General features: G+C 52.3%; 1 protein-coding gene across 7 annotated transcripts in view; it reads left to right on the forward strand.

Annotated features, from left to right (window-relative positions):
• Window positions 1-16,046, forward strand: part of SSBP3 (single stranded DNA binding protein 3) — a 164,617-nt gene that overhangs the window by 101,635 nt on the left and 46,936 nt on the right. For 6 of the 7 annotated variants that reach the window (XM_060305224.2, XM_060305221.2, XM_030870231.3 and 3 more), the window contains one exon: window positions 12,962-13,051. In XM_060305224.2, coding sequence (XP_060161207.1) covers window positions 12,962-13,051 — 90 coding nt within the window. Of the gene's footprint in view, window positions 1-12,961; window positions 13,052-14,398; window positions 14,402-16,046 lie in introns of all 7 variants that reach the window. The other variant, XM_060305230.2, reaches the window with a different exon arrangement.

Consider the following 16,046-nt stretch of genomic DNA (forward strand, 5'->3'; position numbering starts at 1 on the left):
ACGCGGTACCCTCAACTGCACCCAGCCCACTGGGCCCAGGCTTGGCTTCCTTCCAGAGTGGGAAGGATGGACAATGGCAGTTTAGCTCCTAGAGGCCACCCCACTCCCTCACATTGCTTTTGTCCTTCTTGGAACTACAGATGCTTTACCCAGATGTTAACCTAAGCTGTCTCCACAGCTGTCTTGGGAGGGGAGGTATAATGATGATCTCATTTTACTGACCTGACTCTAGGAGAAGTGGCCACCCAAGTCATTTGCCAGAAAGGCCAATGACTTCTGGTTTGCCAGAAAACCTGTGCCCAGGTTTTCTGAACACCCAAAGCTTGGGTTCTGCAGGCAGAGGAAACAGCCTGTTTTAAAATGTGTGTGGGGATGGTGGGGTGCGCGCGCACGTGCACGCGTGTATGTGTGTGTGTGTGTGAGATCATCGTTTGGGGGGGAGAAGGTAATTGTGTGGATGTAGCCAAATGGTAAGTTAGTTGCTGACTGAGTTAGCTAGTCTTGCAGTTTGACCTTGTGGATGTGGCGACTATTCTTGATAAGCAGGATTTCTGCAAGAACTTGATTCATCCCAAAAATATTTACTGAGCCAGCACCTTCTCTATGCTGTGCACACCATTCCGGCCCCCATCCTTGCAAAGACAGTTGGCTAATTTAGTAAGGAATTAACGGTCAGATGTGACAAGTGCAGTGATGAGGAACACATAAAGGAGGAAGAGGAGTCACCTGGGGGGAGAGAGTGGAGGTGAGTGTTCCAGAGAGAGGGGCTGGCCTGTGCGGTGCGGTGGTTGAGCGTATCCATCAAGTGACTTTGGGTGAAAGAAAGGCCTTGTAAGCTAGAGAGTACTAAATATATGTGAGTAGTGATAGGTTATTCTTTTTCCAATGGGACTTAAAGGATCTAATTTGTTGGACCCTGATGAAGGTCTCTCTATATAAAGACCTTCCTTTGTGCTTTCGATACCGTACGGATTGATGGGGGGAGTTGGGGGTGGACCACTGTGGGAAATCTCGTGTATGTTTCAGAAGCCAAGTTTGGGTCAGAAGTCGCAGTAGATAAAGTCCCCTGGCCCCTCTGAAGCCTTTGACTGGTCAGGTCATCTCTGGTCCTTCCAGGCTGGGCTCCTGGCCCTACCCCCTTATCAGTTTTCTCACTAGGATCCAAAAGGCTGAGTGTGCCCTTGCACGCTCTGGCCCCATTTTGCGGGGATGCTAACAAGAAAGCCCTGCCTTGTGTGCTTGGTAGACACTCAACAAATATCTGTGGACCTCTTTGTGACGACCTCCGAAGGGCAGCCCCACCTTGCCCTGCAGCGCTCTGGCCAGGCCTCAACAGGCCGCAAAAACCCGCTCTGCCAGCCGGGCTGTGTTGAGGACTGAAGTAGCGTGCGTCTTAGTTCATGCAGGACCTACCCCTTTAGCCCCTCTGCGTCACTTTTGGAGCAAATTAAACAGTCCACCACCCTTAGAGGGCCTCCTGCAAGCTTGCCAGGGTAGGCTCTGTTCTAGAATGCCACCAGGCAGCGTGGGAGATGAATTGTCTTTGAGGGGCTGATACCTGTAATCACAGAATTTGAGTCAGTCAGACTGGCTGTGTTTGGTTCCTTAGGGACACTGAGTTTCAGAGCTATCACCGTTCCTGCCTCAGAGACAGAGAGAGACGCGTGCACACACAGACGTGTCCAGGATCTGTGACCTCGTGAATCCTCCTGTTGGGGGTGTTAACAGTTCTGTAAATGCCCGTCCTGGCTCCCTCGTCTCAACACCACTCCCTGTGTTTGTTCAGAGCCCCGGGGACTGGGAGCAGGGCAAGACACGGGTACTCTTCTCCAGTCTCATGCAGTGCAGCGAACCTTCATTGTGCACCTGCTGGGTGACTGGCCTCGTCCTGGGAAGGCTTCCTGTACCTGCTGCATTTAGGTTTGAAGGGCAGGTAGCGCAGCAGGGGAAACCATAGGGAAGGCAGGAGCCTTCGCAGAAGGAAGGGAGCGCTAGGCGTGTGTTGCTGGCACAGCCAACCCGTCAGCATCACAGGGGGCCAGGGCGGCGGGTGGGGAGTAAAGGGGCTGAGTTCTGTGATCTCATTCCTTGTGTAGCCTCAGGGCTCACCCACCTTAACCCTGCACCTGGGGCTCCGAGAAGGGGGCGGGGGTCGCCCTGTTCTCATTCACCTAGCTAGTTTTGGGGGCGTTATCATTGAGGTCAAGCTGTAGTGCTGTTTTGTGTCAGCTAAAGAATTTGACAGAGGGGAAGCAGTGTGGGCTTTGAAGTCAGCGAGACCTGGGTTCAGATACCAGGACAGCTTAACTTCCTGGCCTGCTGTGGAACCATGGGCAGATCAGCTCTCTGAGCTTCAGTTTTCTTTTCTGTAACATAGGGATGATAATGCCACCTGCCCCCCGCCCCCGCCCCCAGGAGTTTGAGGGGATCAGAGATAAGTACAAGAGGGCCAGGCATTAGGAGTTACGTGTTACTGTCAGCTGTTGCTGTCCTGTCACTCCTGTGAGCAGTACAGGGAGAGAGGGAAGGTGTGGCCAGAGCATGCCATCTCCGGAGGAGTAGAGCCCCGGCTGGGGCCCTCTCCCTGGCTTCCCCGTGTCCTGGAGGGCCGAGCCACAGGCCCAGCCTTTGCTACCCAGTTGCTGGTGACCTCGCCTGGCAGATGCCCAGGAGCCCTCCAGATGAGCTTCTCCACCTTCTGCCTCTTGGGCAGTACTGACACCTGAGCTGGAGGCAGGCTGGCACCCGGATTGCAGGCAGGAGAGCCAGCAGCTCTGTCCCCCATGTGACAGTTGGGCATGGAGGGCTGCCCAAGTGGACAGCGGCAGACTCTTAAGCACCCAGCTTCTCGTGGCCTTGTTCGGTCCAGTTTCCTTTGTGTTGTGACCTACATCATCCTTATTTGCTAAACCCTCTGAGCAGGCAGCAGTAATAAATCAATTAATGACTCCAATGAGTCGTTCAGTGGCTGACAAAATAACAGTAAGGCCAACAGCTTGCATCTCTCCAGCAGTACCAAAGGACCCTGGTTGACTGGCATGGGGGATGAAACAGAGACTGTTAGCTAAATTAGCGCAATTAGTACTTGCTTTAAAGGCTTAGGCGGCATCTGCTCAGCGCTGAGCCCGTGCGCCTGCAGACCTTCCTGGCCCATCAAGAGAGCCCAAGGATTCCCGGCTCCTTCGTTTACACCCCTCCCCAGCCAAGTGTAAACTTCCCCACTTTGAGGTCAGGGGACCCGGGTGAACTTTTCAGACTGTGCACCTTGTCCTGTCACAACAGAGGCTGAGCCGAGGGAAGGTGACTGTCCCTACTGAATCTGGCGCCAGCTGAGCAAAGTGTGGGTCCCCATCCTTGAAAGGTGCTCCAGGGGCCACACCTTTAACGATTTCTCTTAAACTTAAAAAGAGAAAGTTTCTGAAGTGGGTGGTTTTTTTGTTCTCTGCACACCTCAGTCCTGGCAGGATTAAGTTGTCGTTGGAACTGAGCATGTGTGCAGGCCCATGCCAGGGAATTTTCCACTTTGCAGAAGCAGCTGCCAGTGTTCTTGTTAAGGAGCTGTCACTGGCCACTATGACATGTTTGCAGTTGTAAGAGGCTCCTTTAAGACTCTGTGTGTGTGTGTGTGTGTGTGTGTGTGTGTGTGTGTGTGTGTGTGTGTGTGTGTGTGTGTGTGTGTGTGTGTGTGTGTGTGTGTGTGTGTGTTTTGCTAATGGTGTAAACCAGGGCCTGAAGCTCATCTCTCTTTAAGAAGAAAATCAGCGTTGTACAAACAGCGTGCTGTTGATCCACTCCTCACTGTTCATTTGCAGGGGGGACCTATAGCCCTTAATCTCCCTTGTCTCACGTGTACATGCCTAGGACCCACGCCCTCTGCCACGCGGCCCAGCTGGGGAGGTGTTTGCACACGGGGGAGGGCACTCTGGCCGGCATCCACAGCATAACCAGGTATTAATTACACGGGACTCCACCTCTCACACAAGCGATGCCCTCTGATCCAATTCCAAGAAGAAGCTGAGTGCTTCCTGAGATGGATGGGGGGGCCCGGTGGGCTCATGGCCGTGATCTTCTCAGCACAGAGAAGCCAGCTCCTCTTCCTCTTGGAAATGTTCCCACTGGGGTGCCTTTGTTTCATTTTTTTAAAAAGTAGAGGTCGCTTCTCAGAAGACCGGGTTCTGTCGAGCCGAGGACGTTGTCCTCTGATGGCCCTGACCCTTTCTGTGCCCTGGCCTGCCCCACGTTCATGGAATCATAAAAAACAAGTGTGCCTGTCTTCCATCTGGTGCTGTGTCGCTGGCTCAGGAGTTTGAGCCCCTTATCTGAAGAGTCATATTTAGGTTCCCCACACCCCTGCCCAGGGTAGAGACCCCCCCCTTAATAGACGATGATGAAGGGTTCAGAAAGGTAAAGTGAGGTGCCTGTGTACCCCGGCTGCTGGAGAATGGAGGGGCTGGGCCTAGAGCCTGGACCTCTCCCCCCCACCCCTTTGGGCAGCATCTTTAAGCGTCAGTTTCAAAACAGACCAGAGAAGCTGGAACATGGCTAAAAGGTCTGGGCTTGACTTCCAGTTCTGCCTGTTCCGAGCTGAGTGACCTTGGACAAGTCCCTGAGCCTCTGTTTTCTCATCTGTAGTCCCTGCCCGGTTGTTGAGAGAATGGGGATGAGCTGCACCAAGGTTAGCTGGCGAGCAGGGTGGGCAGCCGGCCCCCCTTCCTTGGAAGAGCCTCTCTCTGGGGTGGGGGGGAGTGGGTAAGCCCCACGCCCACCCCGTCAACGAGATGGAGTGGAGCTCTGGGAGGGCGGAGGCCTGGCGGGATTTATGCTCTGAAGGAGAAGCTGTCAGAAGGCCTGGTTCCAGGGGAGGGCTAAGATGACAGCAGTAATCTCTCACCTCCCTATCACCTCCTGCATCTCCGAGGCTTGCCGTCCTTTAAGGCCCTGGCTTGAGTGCCACCTCTTCCGTAAAGCCTCCCTGATCCCCCTAATCCCCGCCTCGCGGCGTCTGCCCCTGGAGCACCTTCCCACGTCCCTCAGTTCTCTCCGGAGACTCATTTCATCCCTTAGACCTTAAGGGCAGAGCTGAGCCTCTGTCATCTCCCACCGCGGCAGGCACAGTGCATCCCTGGCGGCCCAGGAGCCAGTGTCTGCTGAACGCATGGACATGTATAAAGCACTCGTAACCTTTTTAAACTCCCCACCTCCCTTGTTTCTCCTTCTCTTCCCAGGGTAATTTGCCTATTAGATCCAACAGACTCTTCACCGAGATCTTGCATTCCTACACACACGCGTGCACACACACACACACACACCCTTAGTGGAGGCCAGCTCAGTGGAATATTTGCCAGAAGGAGCAGAGTTAGAAGGCCAGTCTGCTTTGGGAAGAGAAAAACATGTGGATGATCTCAGATGTAGAGAATGCCTTGTGCTTACCTTATGTTTGTAATGATGCCTGTCGTTTCTTTTCATAAGCATCAAAAAGCACACAGAACTCTCCTTGAGAACCGCAGGGGTTGGTGGTAGAGTGAGGGGGGTGCATTATTTGGGTTTCTCAGGCCGAAATTGGAGGTGGAGGGACAGAGAGACTCAAGTTAGAACACTTAGGATAATGCACTTCTCTGGGCCTGTTTTCTTACCGGTAAACAGCAGTGACACCTTCCCAGGGGTGTTGAGGAGTAAATCGTACCCCCCTCCCTCTCCCCTGGTCTCTGGGATCAGGATAAAAAGGCGTTTGCTTCTCTCTGCCCTCTCTGCGTTCCTGCATCCATCCTCTCTGCTCAGGGGAGGCAGAAGTGAGATGGGGACTTAGGGGAAGAAGCTCTGGTGTCAGGACAGCCCTCACTTGGGCCTGATGGCCTGACTGTGGGGCTTTTGTCACCCTTTCTCGGGTTGCTTGGCTGAGAGCTCAATGTGATGCCCACTTGGTTCGCTGTAGCAGCAGGACCTCAGCCGCCTCGCTTGCAGCTGAGCAGAGGCCCGGGGGCAGGAAGGCTAGCCCTAGTCACACAGCAGGTGGTTTGCAGCCTGAGCTGGAACCCTGATCCCAGGACCCTCTGTCCAGGGCTCTTTCCTCTCCTAACAATCCCCAGAAAACACCAGGCAGTGCTGGGTAACTTGGCTCTCCCCTTTTCAGAGGGGAGGCTGAGGCAGTCCCCGTGGCTCTGTTGTGGCCGAGTAGAGATGGAACCCAGGTACTCTGGCCTGGAGTGCGCTTGTGCCCTGTCCCCGCTGAGCCACCCCGAGGTGGCGTGGCCCACTGCTTCCTGTGCTTTCTGTGGCTCAGAGCATCTACCTCTGGACCCAGGTCCATCCCTCGGCGACGGGAGAGACGCCCATTCCTTCATGCACGTGACGACCCCCTGGCTATTTGGAGGCAGGGACCCTGTCTTGCTCACTCCCGTGTGTCATCCGAACCTATTTTTAATGCCAGCTGGTTCTGTCTCTTCACGTAGCAACAGCTCTGTGTTTTCTCCAAGCTGCAGAATTAGAGCCTCTGTTCTCCAAACACATTCCCTTCTGTGGTCTGCACACAAAAGCAAGAGGCCTCTTCCTTACCTTCCCCTTTTGACCTTGCTTCTGTCCGTCTTGGCCTTTCCGTCTGGGTGATGAGATTCACTCCATTCCCTCAGCTACATCTTCAGTTGGTTGATACTGCTAAAATTCCCTCTAGGAAACTTGGCCCAGAGGGCCCCAGGTCACTCCAATATTTTGCACAGAATGCTGAAGCCTCTGTCTTGATGACACCTGTGTAAGCATCCCTCCTTCCCCAGGACACAAGCATCCCTCAAAGGGCCTCATTTCTCAGTGCAGGAGTGCCCCCGCCCCCGTGAGAGTCCTCCACTGCCCAGCTGCGAGCACACAGCCACACACCACACACCACGTGCCTCTGGTGTCCTGAGTGCTGGCCACGTGGCCTGTGTTGAGTTTCAGTCAAGGAAGCCTACACTTGGTGGTTTCACATGTGGGCCCCGTGCTGCTACATGCCTGAGTATTGGGGTGGGGCGAGGAGGGAGGGGATTTGCAGAACAAAGTTCCATTTTGCAGCCTTGTAAACCAGTCAGGAGGGGTTGGCCAACCTGGCAGGAGTCCCACCGTTCACTCTGAGCATGTTTTTATTCAGTTTTCCAGGAGTTTCGTGTGCATAGAACTACTTTAAAAAGAGAATAAGAATGGGTGGGGGGATTCCCATGCTAGTTTGTGAGTGGGGCTAACTGGGGGTCTCGGGGTAAGGCTGGAAGGTAATATCTTGTAGGGAACATCCCCCAGGTCTCCCCTTCTTGAAGGAAGCATGAATGTTTGTCGCCTGCCACAAGATACTACAAGATCTGAGGTGGGAGGCTCCTGGGAGCTTGTCACTTGGTCCCTCTGGACTGACCCTGTTGTTCCTTGAGCCGCAGGGGACTCCTTGCTACGGAGTGAGGAAAAGGCCCAGCACCACATCCAGGACTTGCCAACTCCATTCGTTTGTGGAGCCTTGGGTGCTCTGGTGGTGGTGGGTGGGTTGTCAGTGGTGCATTGGGATGCCTGGCACGGGGTAAGATGGGGTCAGGTGGGATTCTCAGAAGTCCTGGGCCTCTTCTGCTGGGAACTCTGCCCCGTTGCCTAGAGCAGCAAGTCCAGATTCCCTAGCACAGCTTTCAAGCCTCCTCCCAGTAGGTCAGATCCTGAGGCCCCAGGTTTGAGCCCTGCATCTCTACGGGGGGGAAGGGTGGGTGGGGGGAGAACGTGCTTATTCTGGGGCGCACCTCCAGGGGAGGTGTCTGGATCTCCCCTCACTATTGACAACCATATTTGGATGGCAGGGGAGGCCTATAGGTGGAGTGGCATGTGTGAAACCAGCTGATGTGTGTCTGGAGCACACAAACAGAGCTGAGGGGCTGCAGAGAACCCCTAAGCCCCGGTGGCTGTGTAACCACCCTGGGATCATAAAGAAACGCTACTCTTCAGGGAGAAAGTTGTAGGATGAGCCCTCCTTGGAAGTCTCCCTGGCTGTGAACAAAAATAAAATACTTTACAGGGAGGGGAATTTTCACAGCTTCAGGCAGATGTCTGAAGGCACCTCGGGCTTTCCAAGTGGACAGTATCCTGGAGGCTTGGAGGAGGCAGCTGGCTGGAGTGGTCCACACCGCTCGGTGCAAGGCCTGTTTTCTATTTAGAAAAGAATTTTAGTTAGTTTTTAAAAAATGCCTGAGTTACCAAACTGTGTGCCCTATTTGATTCTGCTTTTTTTATTTTAGTCCATGTATGCACGTGTGCATATACGGGTAAAGATTGGTGAGGGGGCTCCTAGGGGGTGCGGTTGGTGCAGGGGAGAGCCCAAGTGTCATCAGCTGTTATCTGCAAACTTCGATAACAATAGGTTTCTAGGCGGTTTTTAAATTTTGACCTCTAAGTGTTCTATAACGAATGGAGAAGAGTTAAAATTCAGGGTCTTCCTGTTCATGCAGGAACTGCTGTTTCGAGTCCCTGCCCCGCCCTGGGTGTATGGACTGGGCTGGGGAGAGCACCTTGGAAGAAGAGCCCTAGAGGTCACCTTCTCCAATTCCACCATTCGACACGGTGGAAAGACTGAGGCCCAGAGAGAGAAGGGACTTGCCCACGGGCTCCCAGCCAGGACCCGAGCCCACGCAGGTGGTCTCTGGCTTCTGACTCCTTCCTCCCCTGCTCCAGCTGGGGAGTTCCATCCTGGGCACCTACCGCAGCCCCGATGTGTAGGCCTCAGTGAGTGTCATGGGGTTTCGGTTTGGGTTTTGTGTTTTTAGAGAAAACTCACATGAGACGCTTTGCTGAGTGCTTTAATGGAGTTCTAACTCCAAGTTGGAAACCACAGGGAGAGGCCAATTCCTAGCAATCCGGAAAGGCCTTGGCTTCAGATGGCCAGGTTTGAGCCGGTCTTTGACTAATAAAAAGTTGTAATCATTTATTGAACACCTGCTGTATGCCTCACATTGTGCTGGGTCTTAGAGATGGGTAAAACAGCCCCTGCTCTTGAGGAGTGGGGTGAGGGCAGTGTCATGTTGATGGATGTGTGTGTGGGGGGGGTCCCTTGGATTGGGTTTTATGTGCAAGAATTATTTCTTAACCCTTTTGTCACCCTATAACACTGGTTGCTGCTTTCATTCTGTTCTTTGTCCTTTTCTGCTCCTTTGAAAGTTTTCCATTAGGAGCACATGTTCACTTCAAAATCAGAGAATAGCAGTGACTGTCATACTTCAGGACACAGAGTTAAGCATGGCAGAGCTACTTAATTTTGCAGCTGGAAGAGCCTTTAAAGGATATGGATAAGTTATCTCCTCAGCTTCCTGACGTTTGAGTCACCATTAACATGAGCTTCCTTTCATTGGAGGATAGCAAAAGTCCATCCTCCACCCAGATGTCAATGAATTATACTATCCATTTACTAGAACCATGGTTATTCCAGCCCTGATATTCAAAGGACCATGGGCTCACTCCTGATTTCGTAGGAAAATGAGATCTTGGCGTGAGGGAGCCTAGTAAGTCATGAGCCCAGGTTCAGGTTTTCATTTAAGAGGTTTTTAAAAAATTGGTAAGATATCTATATGTCATACCCTTAACATGTAAAGAGCTCTTATATATCACTAAGGAAAAAAGTCAAATAACTAAATAGCAAAGGACATGAATGATTTGCCATTTGTTTTACTAAATGGCCAGTGTAAACCGTTTCAAAAGGTTAGTGATCCAAAAGATAAGTCAAAAATAGATCAAAGAGATATGACTTTGTATCTACTAAGTTAGCAAATACGGATGCAATGCCCTGTTAATTAAATTGGTTGAATAATGATATTAGGCTCATTGAAAAATCATGTTTTCTTTGGCCATTTAATGAGAGGGGGACAAGTGCTTATGACATTATTTAACAAAATACAGTGACTAATTTTCTTTTTACTTTGCTATGTTTTATAATAGGCAAATGTTTTATATTAAACGTTAAATGCTAATTTAAAGAACTGAGTTGCTGAAGCTTTTCAGATCTTTCTTTAAAAACAAAGCATAGTTTCTGAGCTGAAGGCTGAGGAAGAGTAGATGTGGACTCTAAGGAGGACAGATAGAAAAAGGCCACCTTCAGCCTGCTCTCCATGTAGATATTTGTTTTCTTGTCTGTAAATTAGGGGTTCTTGTGTCTGCCTCAGAAGGCCACCTGGGGGTTCAGGGAGAGATGGTGTGAAAATACCCTGCTCGTTTCTGAGCATCAGGCCAGATGGCCCCCGCCATCCACCCCGCCCAGGGTTGGGCCATCCACTCCATCCTTCTCACACTGTTGTCGGGAGCTCCATCTTCTTCATCCTCACCCTGAGAACAAGTCAGTGCCACATTTGCCGAATAAAACGTTTAGTCAGTGCAACAGAAGGTTTTGGTTTTCCCAGACGTATCGCCTACACTCACCCGCCTTTCTGATCATTGTCGTTGGTCCAGTCACCATGCTTGACTGGTGACTTCAACAAAGATGTGAATAACTGGAGAAAGATCACATCCTGGGAGGGTGCCTCTGTTTGAGAAAGGTGTCAGTTCTCCTCCAAATTTTTTATATATATAAGAACTCTTTTGGTAGGAAGATGACTTTTATAAACAATAGGAAGTTTGGGGGGGTGTGAGTAAGTAAAAATAAACAAGAAAACTTCCACTAAAGAATTGAAGGAGATGATAAAATACATTGTAAAACTCTGATCATTAGAATAGACAGAATTAGGACAGAATTTTAAATATTATATATTTTTTATTTTTGGCTGCATTGGGTCTTCGTTGCTGCACACGGGCTTTCTCTAGTTGCGGCAAGTGGGGGCCACTCTTCATTGCGGTGCACGGGCTACTCATTGCGGTGGCTTCTCTTATTGCTGAGCACAGGCTCTAGGCGACGCGGGCTTCAGTATCTGTGGCAGGTGGGCTTCAGTAGTTGTGGCACGCGGGCTCAGTAGTTGTGGCGCACGGGCTTAGTTGCTCCGCGGCATGTGGGATCTTCCCGGACCAGGACTCGAACTCGTGTCCCCTGCATTGGCAGGCGGATTCTTAACCACTGCGCCACCAGGGAAGTCCAGGACAGAATTTTTAAAGCTCAGAAACAGACCCATGCCTGTGTAAGAATTTTTGTCTCTGATTTCAAATGAGTGGGAAAAATTGTACTGAGCCAACTGACTGAGGAGTAAAATCCATATTCTTTACCAAAATAAGTTCCTGAAGGATTAGAGTTAAACGTAAAACCGATCTCTGAAAGAACTTGAAGAAAATATAAGAGGATGTTTACCTCACCCTATTTAAAAAAAAAAAAAACTTTTCTGCCTGTGCTGCTGGGGAGTAATCGTTGGCTGTAAATCATAAAAAGTTGCATTTTCACAGAACCACCAGCCACAAACAAACAATGCAGCTAATGGATAACCTGGCATATTCCCCCAGGCGACCCTCATACTGGATAGTCCTGGGGCAGGGGCTCGGCCTGGCTACGTGTGGCTTCTACTCCAAGCTGAGGAGGTGGGAACGGGAAGACCTGATCCTGGTGTTTTGGGGTGTTCGTAACACATTACAGGATAGTTGGCAGAATCTCTTTACAGGGAGTGTTGCTTTTCTGTACGCCGAATCATTTTGAAAGGTTGGGCCGGAGTAGCCAGCCCCATCCCACCCTGTTTTTCACCTGGGGTCTGTTAAAACAGCCACTGTGGGCCTGCTGAATCCTCTTTGCTTCCACATTACCAGCTTTCCTGGCTTACAAAACACAGCCCATCCCGTTGCTTAATCCTCCCCAACCCTTATGAGCAGGCAGGACCACAGTGACACGAAACGAGTGCAGAAGGGCAGAGTGGCTTGCCATCGTCGTCCCTTGCTAGTACAGGCAACAGTGCTTGAACCCCAATGTATTGATTCCCAGGGCTGTCCGTTTTCTTGCTGCATGCAGTGTGTTTGGGGGATTCACATATTCCCTTATTCCCTTCCACCCAAGTTGAAAGTTAGGAGTTCTGGGTCCTGTTTTCTGGCTGAGGAGGGGACAAGAGAAGTGATTCCTTCAAGGTGTTGATGGCAGGCTGCGTTCGTTTCGTTTCCTGACCCCGAGGGGCTCGCTCTCATCCCAGAGAACCAGTCAGACCCCTGGGAGATGCTTGGTGATGCAGCTTCAGAGGCTCAGTCCTGGTGGGGTGTGGGAACCTTCAAGGCTGGAGGCGGGCTTCCTGCAGGAGGAGCCCCTGGGAGGTGTAGAGTCAGTGGGGAGGAGCAGGGCCCAGGTGGGCCAGTCAGGCCTGGGGCTTCCTGATCAGCCTCACCCTCCCATGTGAGCACAGGGCCAGGCACAGACATGCCGGCCACGTGAACAGGTGGGACACAGATTGTCTGGAAGGAGGCCAGGCTGGGAAGAGCAACGTCTGTTCACCCTGGGAGGCATTTGTTGAGGCAGATGTACCAGGTAAATGCCAGAATAGCAGCATTTAAAAGGAAAAGTAACGACAGTCTCCCCATCGTGTGGCCTACCTCATCTACAGCACCCAGGACCCAGACGGTGCCAAAAACGTGCCTGTCTGCCCCCACCCTCTCTGGGGACGTTTCCCAGCTGGGCTGTCTGTTTATTCATTACGTCGTGGGTTTTTATTGATCTTCTCCTCTGTACGACATGCCAGCCTCTTGGAGAGGGCACAGGCATTTAGGAAGCACCTCGCCTGCCCTGAAGGAGCTTCACAAAGCAGCCAAGGGGGAAGCCAGGGCATCCTTGGTTAATAACAGCTACTGTTGCTTGGCAGGGTGTGTGCGCACGTGGTGGGCATTGTCCTTCCATTTTAGAGATGAGGAAATGGAGGCTCAGAGAGTTCATCCCTCGCCCACTGAGTGACACACCTGGGAAGGTGGTGTTTGCGGGGGGGGAGTCTGTGGAGGACGTGGGTAGATGGCAGTGGGGTGGGGGTGGGAACTCCCCGTCTCTCGATGTGGGTGCAGCCTCTCACTTTCCACCTTCTCTTCCCCACAGAGCGCAGCCGCCGCCCCGAGCCCGGTGCTTGGCAACATTCCCCCCAACGATGGGATGCCGGGAGGCCCCATCCCGCCAGGTTTCTTTCAGGTACGTGCTGGGCCTCCGTCCTTTGCTCCTTTCACTCCAGGCCAGGCCCCGGGCAGGCGGGAGGGAGGGAGAGAGAGAGAAGTAAGTGGTAGCTCAGTTTGCCATGGTCTAAATACAGTTGCTTTATGCTGGTTCAGACCCTTCCCATCCTGTCCCTCTCTCCACCCCTTCCAAAAACCGAGGAGGGGAGAAAAGAAAGATGGAGAGCAGACACCCTCCTGCATGTGCTCTGTCACTTCTGCCGGAGTTTGTTTTCTTCACACCAGCTTCGCACTCACGACACAGCCCGCCCCTGGTCAGGGCGGTGGCAGTGGCGGGCTGCTTCCAAGTCCGTGTAGAGCTGTCTTTTAACAAAAGGCTTTTTTTCCTTTTTTAAACAAGTAAACTGTTCTTTGTTTCTGTTTTGTTGCTGCTGTCGTTGTCATCGTTTACTTTGCCTGTCCAAACTACAAACCTTAGGCGTAATCTAAAAAAAAACAAAAAACCCACCGTCCTGGCAGGTCTGGGAATCCTTTCCCTCTGGTTAACCACTTGATTTTTTCCAAGTGTGATCACAGACGGCGTCCCACAAGCATCTGTGCCCGTGCTCTGCCCGCCAAGGCAGGAGCAGCTCTCATGTGGGTTGAGAGCCTGGTCTTCTCTGAAAGACACCTTGTTGGGCTGTCTGGGTGCGGGGTGTGGGGAGGTGGCTTTCTGATTTGCTGGGGTGGGTGCACCCGCCTCACCCTCACCCTGCCTCCTCCTACATCTCCGCTGTCCCCTCCGGGAACTCCTTGGATTTAAACCAGACTGAGACTGGGAAAGGCTGTCAGAGGGAGATCGGTGTCTGGTGCTGGAAGGAACTTTTATGATGAAGCTCTTGAGTGTGACATTCTTTCCAACCTGTCTCAGGCTGGGTTTGAGAATCTGCCTGAGTTCCTCACACCTTTTGAAAGGTTAGCTCCTCCAGATAAGAATAGGGACAGAGCTGTTGTCTAGAAGAGAAGGCAGAGATTTCTCTGTGTAGCTCATGAATTCAAAACTGGGACCAGTGAGGCAAAGTCTGAGGAGCCTTTGGCTTGGTGACAGCCGGAATTTCGCGCCGTGTGCATCTCGCCGTGAGCCGTGGGCCGCAGGAGGCAGGGGCTCCCTGGCACTGGAGGTATCTTAGCAAAAATGGGACAGGCACCTCTTGGGGATTTTAACGTGACCTCCTCCCAGGATGGGAGGTGACCTGGAAGACACTTCTGCTTTGCAAGGTCTCACATCATGGTTGATGTTAACTCCCAGGAGAGGAGGGTTAGGACATGCTACATACCAGGCAGGAAAGGGAATCAGTGAAATATGGGTGTTCTCCAACAGAAACAGCAGGTCGCCTACCAAGATGGCAGTGAGAGGAGTAAGAGGGATTTAGGGATGGAAACTCAAGACATTGGATGGCCGTGCATGTGTCTATATGCATTCCTAGCATATGGTCCACACTGGGACCTTGTCCCGGGGATGGAAATGGGTGTATAGGCTTCAGGTTGGACCAGACCAGGCCTTGCCTCGGGTGAGGCTTGGGGTAAGGCCACAGACGTTGGGAAGAGGGGCCAGACTTCCGAGAGAGTGAGACGTTCAAAGCCTTGGAAACCCATGAACCCAAGAAAGACAGGAGCCTGACAGGCTTCTCCCTTTCCCCCAGAGGAGAAACCCAAGGGGCTACTGACTGAGAAGGCCATCCATGCCAAGGGGCAGCCGTCTTCCTGGCCACTGCAGACGGGTGTTCTGCGCCCAGCTGGTGGTCTTTCCCATGGTGTTCTCTCTGGTTGGGACTTCTTTCCCAGGCTCACATATCCTCACCAATGATGCCATGGTTGCCCTTCATACAGTGCGGATGTGGCTCTCCTGCCTAGTGGGCAGAGCTCACCCAGGTACCAGGCTCCACCTGTGTGCATCCCTCTTGAGGCTGCTTGCTGGCATCTGGGTGCCCAGTGCAGGCCACTGTGGCAGGAGAGGTGGACAACAGCCAGCTGTATTTTTTTTAAATAGGCCGTCGTCGTCTTCTTTGGCCTGAGTCTGGGGCAAGGAGAGGTCTGCCTCATATGTGGGCAGGTCCCAATTTCCTGCTTTGGTACAATTGTCCATGGTTAAGGCCTAATTCCAGACATACTTCTTCGGCCCTCCCATGTGACGTTCAGGGGTGTGTGGTCAGAAAGCCCAGACTGATTCCTGTCCTTATTTAGCCACTACCAGCTACCATCAAACAGAGGTAACTTTCGGATCCACCCCCTTTTTTTTTTTTCTTTTTTAAATATTTATTTGGCTGTGTCGGGTCTCAGTTGCAGCACGTGGGATCTTCATTGCAGCATGCAGGATCTTCCGTTGCGGCGTGCGGGCTCATCGCTGTGGGGCGTGGGCTTCTCTAGTTGTGGTGTGCGGGCTCCAGAGCATGTGGGCTCAGTGGTTGCGGCACCCACAGGCTCTCTAGCTGTGGCGCACAGGCTCAGTAGTTGTGGCGCACGGGCTTAGTTGCCCTGCGGCATGTGGGTTCTTAGTTCCCTGACCAGGGATCAAACCTGCATCCCCTGCATTAGAAGGCAGATTCTTAACCACTGGACCGCCAGGGGAGTTCCTGGACCCACCCTCTTGACTTGAGGTCTTCTCTGATCCCCAGGCAGGGTGAACCATCAAGAGCTTCCTGGATCATTGAGCCAGGGGGCTGTGTCCCAGCCTCTCTGCTTCCTGGGTGACTTTGGCTAGACCCCTACCCCTACTCCCACCCCAAGGGGCATCATTTCTCCATCAGTCAGATGAAGGTGGACGAGGTCCTTCCCTAGTCAGGGTGCTGAACTGCTCAGGCTGGGTCACTGTTGCGGGGAAAGGATATCTCTCTGGAAGGAGGTAGTGGCTGCCCATTTCCGGAGCAGGCCGTCTCCCAGCAGGAGTATTAGCTATTGATTGCCGGCCCTGACCCTCGCGCACCTTGCAGGCAGCCACTCTGATATTAGGAGGGAAGTAGAGTTGGTATCGAGGG

The sequence above is a fragment of the Globicephala melas genome, chromosome 1, assembly GCF_963455315.2.
Source record: "Globicephala melas chromosome 1, mGloMel1.2, whole genome shotgun sequence".
NCBI lineage: Eukaryota > Metazoa > Chordata > Mammalia > Artiodactyla > Delphinidae > Globicephala > Globicephala melas.